The sequence below is a fragment of the Oncorhynchus kisutch genome, linkage group LG17 (assembly GCF_002021735.2).
Source record: "Oncorhynchus kisutch isolate 150728-3 linkage group LG17, Okis_V2, whole genome shotgun sequence".
Lineage (NCBI taxonomy): Eukaryota > Metazoa > Chordata > Actinopteri > Salmoniformes > Salmonidae > Oncorhynchus > Oncorhynchus kisutch.
Window position 1 is genome coordinate 69,272,574 of NC_034190.2, and position 12,396 is coordinate 69,284,969.

General features: G+C 43.7%; 1 protein-coding gene across 3 annotated transcripts; it reads right to left on the reverse strand.

The window, feature by feature from the left end:
• Window positions 1–1,187: 1,187 nt before the first annotated feature.
• Window positions 1,188–11,917, reverse strand: LOC109908205 (E3 ubiquitin-protein ligase NRDP1-like). 3 transcript variants are annotated; one of them, XM_020506755.2, is made up of 7 exons: window positions 11,429–11,917; window positions 6,049–6,124; window positions 5,659–5,774; window positions 5,204–5,475; window positions 4,865–5,000; window positions 2,958–3,061; window positions 1,188–2,724 (listed from the first exon to the last, which is right to left on the reverse strand). In XM_020506755.2, exons 3-7 carry the CDS (start codon window positions 5,746–5,748, stop codon window positions 2,370–2,372), a joined length of 957 nt encoding a protein of 318 aa, XP_020362344.1. In that variant the 5' UTR covers window positions 5,749–5,774; window positions 6,049–6,124; window positions 11,429–11,917; the 3' UTR covers window positions 1,188–2,369. The 3 variants fall into 3 exon arrangements, with proteins under 3 accessions (XP_020362344.1, XP_020362345.1, XP_031650337.1); XM_020506756.2 differs by having other exon boundaries at window positions 6,058–6,124; window positions 11,429–11,896; XM_031794477.1 differs by having other exon boundaries at window positions 5,659–6,124; window positions 11,429–11,624.
• Between the last annotated feature and the right edge of the window lie 479 nt (window positions 11,918–12,396).

Genomic DNA, 12,396 nt, shown 5'->3' on the forward strand with positions numbered 1-12,396 from the left:
ACTGGTAGCAGAAGGTGACTGATGAACTTTTGTTATACACATATCTAGATGATGCTGCGTGCCATTTTGCGCAATAACACTGTCGGTGTGATCAATGCGTTTGGCACAGGTGGGTGTGCTATGTAAAAGAAATAGCAAGTCTCGATCACACCTACAGTGTCATGCGCAAAATGGTACGAAGCATCATCTGGATAGTGTGCAACAAAAGTTCAACATTCACCTTCTGCTACCATTTCTGTCAAGCCATCTACACATACAGTGTAACGAATAACGCCTCGATCACAGACAGCTTTTTTTCCCTAATTGAACGCAGTTGCAGTGCGTTCTCTGTGGTGCTTACATTGGATTTATCGAAAGTATGCGTCAAACTGTAGACCGCTTGACAGAAATGGTAGTAGAAGGGGAATGTTGAACTTTTATTGCACACTTATCCAGGTGCTGCTGCTCACCATTTTGCGCAATAACACCGTCGGTGTGATTAAGGCGTAAGTTCGAGAAATCCAATGTATGGACCACACAGAACGCACTATAAAAGCCGCTGCAGTCAAACGTAGCTGGTTTAACAAAATGCAATGACACTGTCAGTGTGCTCGAGACATTAGGCCTATGAGCTCCCAACTGCTTTGTTACATTAGTAGCCTATATTATGGAACATCTATAGATAATCAAATGTGACAGCAGTCCCATAAGTGTGTTGAGGCAATGATGGACTGACAGTAGCCTAATTATTGATTCTGACCCTTTGATGGTGTGAATTTGAGGTTGAATCACTGAACAAACAGTTGTGCATTGTAAAATCCTGTCCAACAGTACAATTATTGGCATACAAGTAAAAAGGTGTCTCAACCCATTAGATCATTTAATACCAGATGATGAACCAGAGGATTTTCAGGCACAATAACAAAAGCATGCCCTTTGGCAAATCGCATGATATTCCAACCATTCACAAAGGGAAAGATTTAAAAGGAAAGGCCTCAATAGAGTATGGGCTGCTGGCAAGAGCTCACTAGACACTGCTGCTGTAGACATGCACAATGTCTGACCATGTGGGTGTTTGTGTGGGTGGACAGAGAGAGCATTGCCAGATAGGCTGCTGCTTAGAGTGCTAATCATCAGAAATCATGATGTATAGAGGCCCTGCATGTAGGAATGACTCAATGGCATAAGAAAAAAGCCATGCAGTACTGTACCATGATGACAATCAAGATCACAATTTTATTTTTTCCTTCATCTTTACCCCACAGCACAAAAGATAAAAGGACACAAAATGACAAAACTCAATCCAAATGTATCTGATTATGGTGACACTAACGAAGTAGCATTGAAGTTAGATTTTCACATGGTTGTTTTCGACTGCATGTCTTTAGATCAAGTCCCTTGTCACTCTATCATTCAGTAATTCAAAGCTTTTAGATAAAATAGTTTGGTAAAAATAAGAAATTGTCAATTAATAACACAAACAAGCATCAACCATTTATAAAATAAAACAGGTAAAACTACACAATGTTACATTCCAATGGTTTAACGTCAATTGGCCCAACTTCATGTTCACTAAGTACAACGGAAGCAATGAAAAATGAGCTTCAATTTTCTAAAATGACAAATGTATTTACATAACACAAAAAACATCTTCAAGCATACTGCTTCTGGTGTGGAGATCCCGCCCCAGCAGGTCTTCAAAATCTATAAATAAAATGCATGGCACAACAAAAATGTAATAAACGAAAAGTAAAACATCATGGCGTACAACAGTCATGACATGATTAGCAAAAAACAATACTGACGTGAGCAAAATGTCCAGAGCAGCATCCTTAAACACATGGATGCCAACTGACAAAATCCAGTCTAATTACTGTATAACAAGAATAGCTTAAGAATGTGTATATTTTTTTTCAATATAATATTTGTATTTACATGATTTTTTGATATGAATTAATTTACATAGTACAAGGTGTAGGATGGGGGAACCAGAGAAGCCTAGGAGATCAGGCATAGCTTTTTATTATGCAACTCTCAAACATTCCATCTTAGAATATCCTGGGTATTATCAGTTAAGTTCTCTTTTTCCAGGTGTATTTGAAATGTCCTTTTAAGGCAAAGATATTAAATAAGCTCATATGTAAGTAATACTCTTCTGTTCATTTTAGGAGCCATTGAGATCATTTCATTTCCCCTACAATCACTTATCTTTAGAGACAAAAACTGACATATCATCTGTCATTAAGAAATAGACTCATAATTACCATTCAATTGAGAAGGAGTATTTTTTTAATTATATTTTTTAGAGATGAGTAATAACTCAAGAATCAAAATGTCCGGTTTGCACTCCTCTCTGCCATGCTAGACCCCCTGCTCCTAGTGTTGGGTTATTATAAGATCTCCTCCACTCCATGGGCAAAGATCATGACCAGGCCAGGCTCTAGGATCATGTCCTCTCCCATGTGTTGGTTCTCACAGGCCATCACCACCACCGCCTGTTTCCCAGGGATCCGCTTGGCCACGTAGTTTTCATAGTAGCGCCGGTTCATCTGCCGCGTCTCCAGCGTGGCCAGGCCCTGCGGCCAGTTCCTTTCGTGGGCATTCTCAATCAGCTCGTTAATGATGGACAGAGGACAGCCGCTGTCGATGAGCGAACGCTTGATGACCGCCTGGAGAACTGCATCTGGCGTGGAGATCATCCCGCCCCAGCGCGTCACCCGCACAGGTTGGAGGGAGTTGACCCATCTGTTGGGCAGGTCAGGAACAGGTGAGATGTGGAATAGGATCTTTAGCTCTAAAGCACTGTGACAACAGGCTAATGTAAAAAGGGCTTATTAAATTTGATTTTTAAAGTGAGTTTGAATGATTGTAGCAGTCAAACAATATCCAACATAATAGACTTGAGGCTGAAATCAAGTGCTAAAACTCCTGAAAATATTCTAGAGGAGAGGGCCAAAGGGACAGGAGAGTAAACTCACTCCAGGATCTCGTTGTACTCAATGCTCTCCTCCAGGTTCTGCATGTTGGGGTTTGCACTGCGTATTGCTCTCATGTTTGCTTTTAGCAGCTGGATGTCCCGTTTCTGACAATGGAAGAAACACACACACAGCAGATCCCTGACCATTGAGGAACAGAGCACTAATGGATTTGCATATAGGTATATCACAGGAGGTTGGTGGAGCCTTAATTGGGGAGGACGGGCTCGTGATAATGGTTGGAGCAGAATGGTATCAAATACACTGCTCAAAAAAATAAAGCGTACACTAAAACAACACATCCTAGATCTGAATGAATGAAATATTCTTATTAAATACTTTTTTCTTTACATAGTTGAATGTGCTGACAACAATCACACAAATTATCAATGGAAATCAAATTTATCAACCCATGGAGGTCTGGATTTGGAGTCACACAAAATTAAAGTGGAAAACCACACTACAGACTGATCCAAACAAGTCAAAAATGAGGCTCAGTAGTGTGTGTGGCCTCCACGTGCCTGTATGACCTCCCTACAACGCCTGAGCATGCTCCTGATGAGGTGGTGGATGGTCTCCTGGGGGTTCTCCTCCCAGACCTGGACTAAAGCATCCGCCAACTCCTGGACAGTCTGTGGTGCAACGTGGCATTGGTGGATGGAGCGAGACATGATGTCCCAGATGTGCTCAATTGGATTCAGGTCTGGGGAACGGGCGGGCCAGTCCATAGCATCAATGCCTTGCTCTTGCAGGAACTGCTGACACACTCCAGCCACATGAGGTCTAGCATTGTCTTGCATTAGGAGGAACCCAGGGCCAACCGCACCAGCATATGGTCTCACAAGGGGTCTGAGGATCTCATCTCGGTACCTAATGGCAGTCAGGCTACCTCTGGCGAGCACATGGAGGGCTGTGCGGCCCCCCAAAGAAATGCCACCCCACACCATGACTGACCCACCGCCAAACCAGTCATGCTGGAGGATGTTGCAGGCAGAACGTTCTCCAAGGCGTCTCCAGACTCTGTCACGTCTGTCACATGTGCTCAGTGTGAACCTGCTTTCATCTGTGAAGGGCGCCAGTGGCGAATTTGCCAATCTTGGTGTTCTCTGGCAAATGCCAAATGTCCTGCACGCTGTTGGGCTGTAAAGCACAACCCCCACCTGTGGACGTCGGGCCCTCACACCACCCTCATGGAGTCTGTTTCTGAACCTTTGAGCAGACGCATGCACATTTGTGGCCTGCTGGAGGTCATTTTGCAGGGCTCTGGCAGTGCTCCTCCTGCTCCTCCTTGCACAAAGGCGGAGGTAGCGGTCCTGCTGCTGGGTTGTTGCCCTCCTATGGCCTTCTCCACGTCTCCTGATGTACTGGTCTGTCTCCTGGTAGCGCCTCTATGCTCAGGACACTACACTGACAGACACAGCAAACCTTCTTGCCACAGCTCGCATTGATGTTCCATCCTGGATGAGCTGCACTACCTGAGCCACTTGTGTGGGTTGTAGACTCCATCTCATGCTACCACTAGAGTGAAAGCACCGCCAGCATTCAAAAGTGACCAAAACATCAGCCAGGAAGCATAGGAACTGAGAAGTGGTCTGTGGTCACCACCTGCAGAACCACTTCTTTATTGGGGGTGTCTTGCTAATTGCCTATAATTTCCACCTGTTGTCTATTCCATTTGCACAACAGCATGTGAAATTTATTGTCAATCAGTGTTGCTTCCTAAGTGGACAGTTTGATTTCACAGAAGTGTGATTGACTTGGAGTTACATTGTTGTTTAAGTGTTCCCTTTATTTTTTTGAGCAGTGTACATGCCATTCCATTCATGCCGTTCCAGCCATTTATGAGCCGTTCTCCCCTCAGCAGCCTCTACTGGGGTATATGTATGCAACGTGAGAGTGCGTGTGCTTACTTGTTCCCCCAGCTGGTGTTTGTGCTCTGCAGCATTTTTCTCTAGTTCAGAGATCTTGGTCTGCTGCTGCTGTACCACGCCACGTAAGTGCTTGATGCAGTTGTGGTTGCACATCTCATCTTTCGGCATCTCCAGCCTGCGGCGAGATTGTGACATTATGAAATTAAAGCCACTACGTCACTCTAGAGACCACTACAATACTAAATAATAAATACAAGACTAGGTAATGTCACATTCTGCAGTGGTGGTGCGGCATGCCCAGCAACTCAAAAGTCACAGCCATGTTTTCCCATTCTGTCTGGTCTACTCTGCTGTGTAATGTGCTCTAATGTCACCTACCCACAGCCCTCCTCACAGTTGACAGGTCTTTTGGGGTTGTGCTCGCAGTCCTTCAGGTGAGACTGCAGTTGATCTAGCCGCAGTGTGGCTGGGCAGCCGAAGCCAGCGTTGTCACAAGCGATTTGGAGTTTGGAGAGCATGTTGCGCATGATGCGGGGCACAGGCCGGAGGTGAGCCAGTGTCACCACGCTGCGGTCCACAGGACAGATCTGCTGCTGGTTGAACCACTGGGTGATGCAGGCGTTGCAGAAGGCATGCTCACAGTGTGGGGCCTAGACATAGGAGAAAAAGGAGCGGAGATGGGAAAAGGGAAGATGGGAAAATAAGTATGTTTGAAATCGGTGAAAGGTCTATATTAAGAACTCAGTGACAACCTGTCTAAATAAAGGATAAATAAAATAAGTCCTTGTAATAGATCTGGTCCAGAGGTATAGGAGGTATAGTAGGCCATTAACCTGCACTGGCTCCTCCAGTACCATGCTGCAGATGGGACACAGCAGGTCTTCATCCACCTCCCCTTGGAACCTGGTGACGTCGTACCCCATGGCACATCACTGATACACACCAATTTCTGCAGAATACAAGGCTAGGTGAGTCAATGCCTGGAGAAAACCCATCTGACCAATGCAAACCTGTCCAGGAGTGTTTATGGGATATCTGCAGAAGAAATGCAGCAAAATGAACATACCCACTTTATCCTGTGCAATTAACATAACTTCCAAGGTCAAGCCTTGTTACCATATTAAACAACTTCAGCTATATCATCATACTAAACCATTTGGAGTGGCTCAAGCCAGTAGCTTGATAGAATTAGTGAGTGAACAAAAGAAAAGCAGTAGTGGTACCTCACTCACAAATGGTCCTCATTTCTCCTATTCAGCAGGACTGTTAAAGGTCACATGGAGTGGTTTCGATGGCACACTGTATGGAGAGACAGACTCAATCAGACACATAGCTAAGTCTAACTGGGAAGCACATTTCCAGGCATTTACTACATTTACTGGACCTTACTTACTGACCTTATTGTCCCCATGGGGAAATTTTGTTGCAGTGTCATGTACACGTTTAAAGTGGTGTTTAAATACAACAAAAATTGGCAATACAACTTTCATAAGATACATACCAATAAAACATTTTTATTTTATTTTATATAATTTAAGAAAGACTAGCCTGCGGGCCTTACTGAGTCGATAGGTACATTATCCCGAGCTATTTAGGAGGGATATCACACCTGGCACAAATGATTGTCTAGTTCTGTTTTTCCTGCGCCCAGAGGGGAGTAGTTCAAAGTCTGGGTACAGGGGGTGGCTTGGGTCTTATGACAATTACACAGTAATTAGGCCTACACAATATCCTTGGGATTAATCACGACATGCATCTTCATCTTCGCAACAAAGCCTCCTTCACTCACGCCACCAAACTTACCCTAGTAAAACTGACTATCCTACCGATCCTAGATGATGTCCTCTACAAAATAGCTTCCAATACTCTACTCAGCAAACTGGATGCAGTCTAACAGTGCCATCCGTTTTGTTACCAAAGCCCCTTATACCACCCACCACTGCGAACTGTATGCTCTAGTCGGCTGGCTCTCGCTACGTATTCGTCGCCAGACCCACTTGCTCCAGGTCATCTAGAAGTCTATGCTAGGTAAAGCTCCGCCTTATCTCAGCTCACTGGTCACGATAACAACACCCACCCGTAGCACATGCTCCAGCAGGTACAGTGGGGCAAAAAAAGTATTTAGTCAGCCACCAATTGTGCAAGTTCTCCCACTTAAAAAGATGAGGCTTGTAATTTATCATAGGTACACTTCAACTATGACAGACAAAATGAGAAAAAAAAAATCCAGAAAATCACATTGTAGGATTTTTAATTAATTTATTTGCAAATGATGGTGGAAAATAAGTATTTGGTCAATAACAAAAGTTTCTCAATACTTTGTTATATACCCTTTGTTGGCAATGACAGAGGTCAAACGTTTTCTGTTTTCACACACTGTTGCTTGTATTTTGGCCCATTCCTCCATGCAGATCTCCTCTAGAGCAGTGATGTTTTGGGGCTGTTGCTGGGCAACACGGACTTTCAACTCCCTCCAAAGATTTTCTATGGGGTTGAGATCTGGAGACTGGCTAGGCCACTCCAGGACCTTGAAATGCTTCTTACGAAGCCACTCCTTCGTTGCCCGTGCGGTGTGTTTGGGATCATTGTCATGCTGAAAGACCCAGCCACGTTTCATCTTCAATGCCCTTGCTGATGGAAGGAGGTTCACACTCAAAATCTCACGATACATGGCCCCATTCATTCTTTCCTATACACGGATCAGTCGTCCTGGTCCCTTTGCAGCAAAACAGCCCCAAAGCATGATGTTTCCACCCCCATGCTTCACAGTGGGTATGGTGTTCTTTGGATGCAACTCAGCATTCTTTGTCCTCCAAACACGACGAGTTGAGTTTTTACCAAAAAGTTATATTTTGGTTTAATCTGACATTCTCCCAATCTTCTTCTGGATCATCCAAATGCTCTCTAGCAAACTTCAGACGGGCCTGGACATGTACTGGCTTAAGCAGGGGGACACGTCTGGCACTGCAGGAATTTGAGTCCCTGGCGGCGTAGTGTGTTACTGATGGTAGGCTTTGTTACTTTGGTCCCAGCTCTCTACAGGTCATTCACTAGGTCCCCCCGTGTGGTTCTGGTATTTTTGCTCACCGTTCTTGTGAATCTACCTATCATTTTGACCCCACGGAGTGAGATCTTGCGTAGAGCCCCAGATTGAGGGAGATTATCAGTGGTCTTGTATGTCTTCCATTTCCTAATAATTGCTCCCACGGTTGATTTCTTCAAACCAAGCTGCTTACCTATTGCAGATTCAGTCTTCCCAGCCTGGTGCAGGTCTACAATTTTGTTTCTGGTGTCCTTTGACAGCTCTTTGGTCTTGGCCATAGTGGAGTTTGGAGTGTGACTGTTTGAGGTTGTGGACAGGTGTCTTTTATACTGATAACAAGTTCAAACAGGTGCCATTAATACAGGTAACGAGTGGAGGACAGAGGAGCCTCTTAAAGAAGAAGTTACAGGTCTGTGAGAGCCAGAAATCTTGCTTGTTTGTAGGTGACCAAATACTTATTTTCCACCATAATTTGCAAATAAATTCATTAAAAACCTACAATGTGATTTTCTGGATTTTTTTCTCCTCATTTTGTCTGTCATAGTTGAAGTGTACCTATGATGAAAATTACAGGCCTAATCTTTAAGTGGGAGAACTTGCACAATTGGTGGCTGACTAAATACTTTTTTGCCCCACTGTATATCTCACTGGTCGTCCCCAAAGCCAACACCTCCTTTGACTGCCTTTCCTTACAGTTCTCTGCTGCCAGTGACTGGAACGAATTGCAAAAATCGCTGAAGCTGGAGACTTATATTTCCCTCACTAACTTTAAACCTCAGCTATCTGAGCAGCTAAACGATCGCTGCAGCTGTACATAGTCCATCTGTAAATAGCCCACCCAATCTACCTACCTCATCCCCATATTGTTTTTATTTACTTTTCTGCTCTTTTGCACACCAGTATCTCTACTTGCACATCATCATCTGCTCATTTATCACTCCAGTGTGATAATTACTGCAAATTGTAATTATTTTGCTACTCTGGCCTATTTATTGCCTACCTCCTCATGCCATTTGCACACACTGCATATAGACTTTCTTTTTTCTATTGTGTTATTGACTGTACGCTTGTTTATTGCATGTGTAACTCTGTTGTTGTTTGTGTTGCACTGCTTTGCTTTATCTTGGCCAGGTCGCAGTTGTAAATGAGAACTTGTTCAACTAGCTTACCTGGTTAAATAAAGGTAAAATTTAAAAATTATTATGCTTCTGAGCCCAGGCACAGTGCAGGTACACATATCTGTAATAATGTCACCTGAAGTGCATGACAATGAAATCAATGATTGGTAGATCAGCAGTAAAATAAGTGGGGCAGCGCGATAACATCTAGCTAGTATCTAAATATATGGTCTTTCTGGCACACTGAAGATGATGAAACAGGGCATCAGCGTAGTTCGATGGTGGACTATGGTTTATCTTAAGTGGTGGTTGAGAGTTGAAAGTATGTGGACACCCCTTCAAATGACTGGATTTGGCTATTTTGGGGCAGCAGGGTAGCCTAGTGGTTAGAGCGTTGGACCGAAAGGTTGCAAGTTCAAATCCCCGAGCTGACAAGGTACAAATCTGTCATTCTGCCCCTGAACAGGCAGTTAACCCACTGTTCCTAGGCCGTCTTTGAAAATAAGAATTTGTTCTTAACTGACTTGCCTAGTTAAATAAAGGTAAAATACATTTTTAAAAATTAGCCACCTGTTGCTGACAGGTGTATAAAATCGAGCACACAGCCATGCAATCTCAATAGACAAACATTGGCAGTAGAATTACTGAAGAGCTCAGTGACTTTCAACGTGGCCCCGTTATAGGATGCCACCTTTCCAACAAGTCAGTTGGTCAAATTTCTGCCCTGCTAGAGCTGCCCCGGTCAACTGTAAGTGCTGTTATTGTGAAGTGGAAACGTCTAGGAGCAACAACGGCTCAGCCGTGAAGTGGTAGGCCACACAAGCTCACAGAACGGGACAGAGTGCTGAAGTGCGTAAAAATGGTCTGTCCTCAGTTGCAACACTCATTACTGAGTTCCAAACTGCCTCTGGAAGTAACATCAGCACAATAACTGTTCGTCGGGAGCTTCATGAAATGTGTTTCTATGGCCAAACAGAAGCCACAAGCCTAAGATCACCATACCAAGCATCGCAATGCCAAGCATCAGCTGGAGTGGTGTAAAGCTCACCGCCAATGGATTTTGGAGCAGTGGAAACCTGTTCTCTGGAGTGATAAATCATACTTCACCATCTGGTAGTCTGACAGACAAATCTGGGTTTGGGGATGCATAGTGCCAAATGCATAGTGCCAACTGTAAAGTTCTGTGGAGGAGGAATAATGGTCTGGGGCTGTTTTATGGTTTGGGCTAGGCCCCTTAGTTCCAGTGAGGGGAAATCTTAACGCTACTGCGTTATTTTCAGTAATGTTATGTACAATGACATCCTAGACAATTCTTTGCTTCCAACTTTGTGGCAAAAGTTTAGGGAAGGCCCTTTCCTGTTTCAGCATGACAATGCCCCCATGCACAAAGCGAGGTCCATACAGAAATGGTTTGTCGAGATCTGTGTGGAAGAACTTGACTGGCCTGCACAGTGTCCTGACCTTAACCCCAATGAACACTTTTGTGATTAATTGGTACGCCGACTGCGAGCCAGGCCTAATCGCCCAACCTCACTAATGCTCTTGTGGCTGAATGGAAGCAAGTCCCCACAGCAATGTTCTAACATCTAGTTGACATCCTTCCCAGAAGAGTGGAGGCTGTTACAGCAGCAAAGGGGGGGACCAACTCTATATTAATGACCATGATTTTGGAATGAGATGTTCAACGAACAGGTGTCCACATACTTTTGGTAATGTAGTGTAGCTACTATAGATGAGACTGTAGTTTAAATCCAATTAGGCTGTTCATTAGGCTATTATGTTTTCCTAGATACAGGTGAAGACTGATCAAGGCATGTGGGGAAAGCTAGAACGACAGAACTATAATATTAGATTGAAAAACTATTTCCTAATGGTAGATTAAAATGACAATATTTCTGAAATTGATAATCTGTTTTACACCCTTGCTTTCTAATCTTTATGCCAACTGTGTAGCCTCCCATTATATGAGTGGAAGCTCGTGGTGTTCAAGCTGACCAGTGACCTATTTTCAGTAACGTTATGGCAGGGGGGTGGGTTTGAGGAGTGGTTAAATAAATTTCGCATATCTAGCTATCTGATATTACAGGGCATTTTACAGACTGTGATAGCCAGCTCAATCTAGCTAGCTAATGTTAGTTGGTTAGCAATCTAACGTTAGCCACTACTAGATATACGAATGCACTGCAGCTTAAATATATTTTTGTTTTACTAGCTAGCTGCTAGTTAGTTAGCAAGTTGCCACCAAGGAGTCAACATTCGTTTTTTTGTCTAGAAAATAGCTAACGTTAAACCCAACTAGCTAGTTAATGCTGGCTACCTAGCTAGCACTGCAGCTGACTAGCTAACATTAGCTAGCCAACTGTTGTTGACTTGCTAGCTATATCAGACTGCAACCATTAAAAAAAATCTATATAATAATCTGTGATCGGAATAAAAACTTACGTGTTTGAGGCACAAGCAAAATTGCTGCGACAATTTCAGACCTCTGCTAACTAGGTATAGTAGCTGGTTTAGCAAGCAAGCCACTCCTACATCTCCTCGCGGTGCTATGCAACCAGAGCTTGAGGGTGTCCGAAATTATTGACATCAAGTGATATTAAAACATTTAGGATAAAAATATTTTCTTTCGTTTTTCTGTTGACATACTTGGGGGGGGGGGGGGAGCCATAAAATCTTCTTTGTAATTCAGCTTTGGATACGGGCTCTCAAGTTTGGGGCCATTCGGGGGGGCTCCATTTTCCTGTGCAAGTGGCAGACTCCTAGAGTCCTCTGGGAGATTACACACAGGGGGACCACTCACTGTCCTCTTTTTTTTCAGGGTGTCACTGCCTCTTGTGGGGTCAAGACAACCATCATCTTTTGGCTCCCAAAGGCCATCGATGAACCAGCCAGGAGAGGGTGTCTTCTTCTCGAATGCGGTTTAACGTAGGTTGGCATCCAATAAATGCTGCATTACCGCCACCTACTAGACTGGAGTAAAACTCAATTATACTTTGCTTGAAAAAAATAACGAATAAAAAAAAATACCCTACCATCGAAAATAAATACACGTAAAAAAAAAGGATGCCATACTCCACTATTTAAATCGATTTATTCCTACTTCAGCCCAACAACCTGAAAGGATGGGACACCACCACTTAACACACCCTGTAACTCTTCTGACATCAAATCTCGCACACCCCAATACCTCTCTGCAGCTGCCACCAAAACCTCTATTTTCTGCAACTTACATCCCTGCAGTGAAGATAACCATAGCTATAAATGCCAAAAATCCAATCTTACTGAAACATATATTACTTGTTTTATCCCTCTTTACTGGTTCATTATATACTACTCACACCACTCCTCTCAGGATCCACCCCCCTTGACCCATCTTCTGCTACTTTCTTCACTGCCTCAGCATGTGAACT

Coding starts and splice junctions, on each gene's coding strand:
- LOC109908205 (XM_020506755.2), bottom strand. CDS start 5,748: ATGGGGTACGACGTCACCAGGTTCCAAGGGGAGGTGGATGAAGACCTG. Junction 5,001..5,203: donor AACTGTGAGGAGGGCTGTGG/GTAGGTGACATT, acceptor ATCTCGCCGCAG/GCTGGAGATGCCGAAAGATG. Junction 2,725..2,957: donor GAGTACAACGAGATCCTGGA/GTGAGTTTACTC, acceptor CCTGCCCAACAG/ATGGGTCAACTCCCTCCAAC.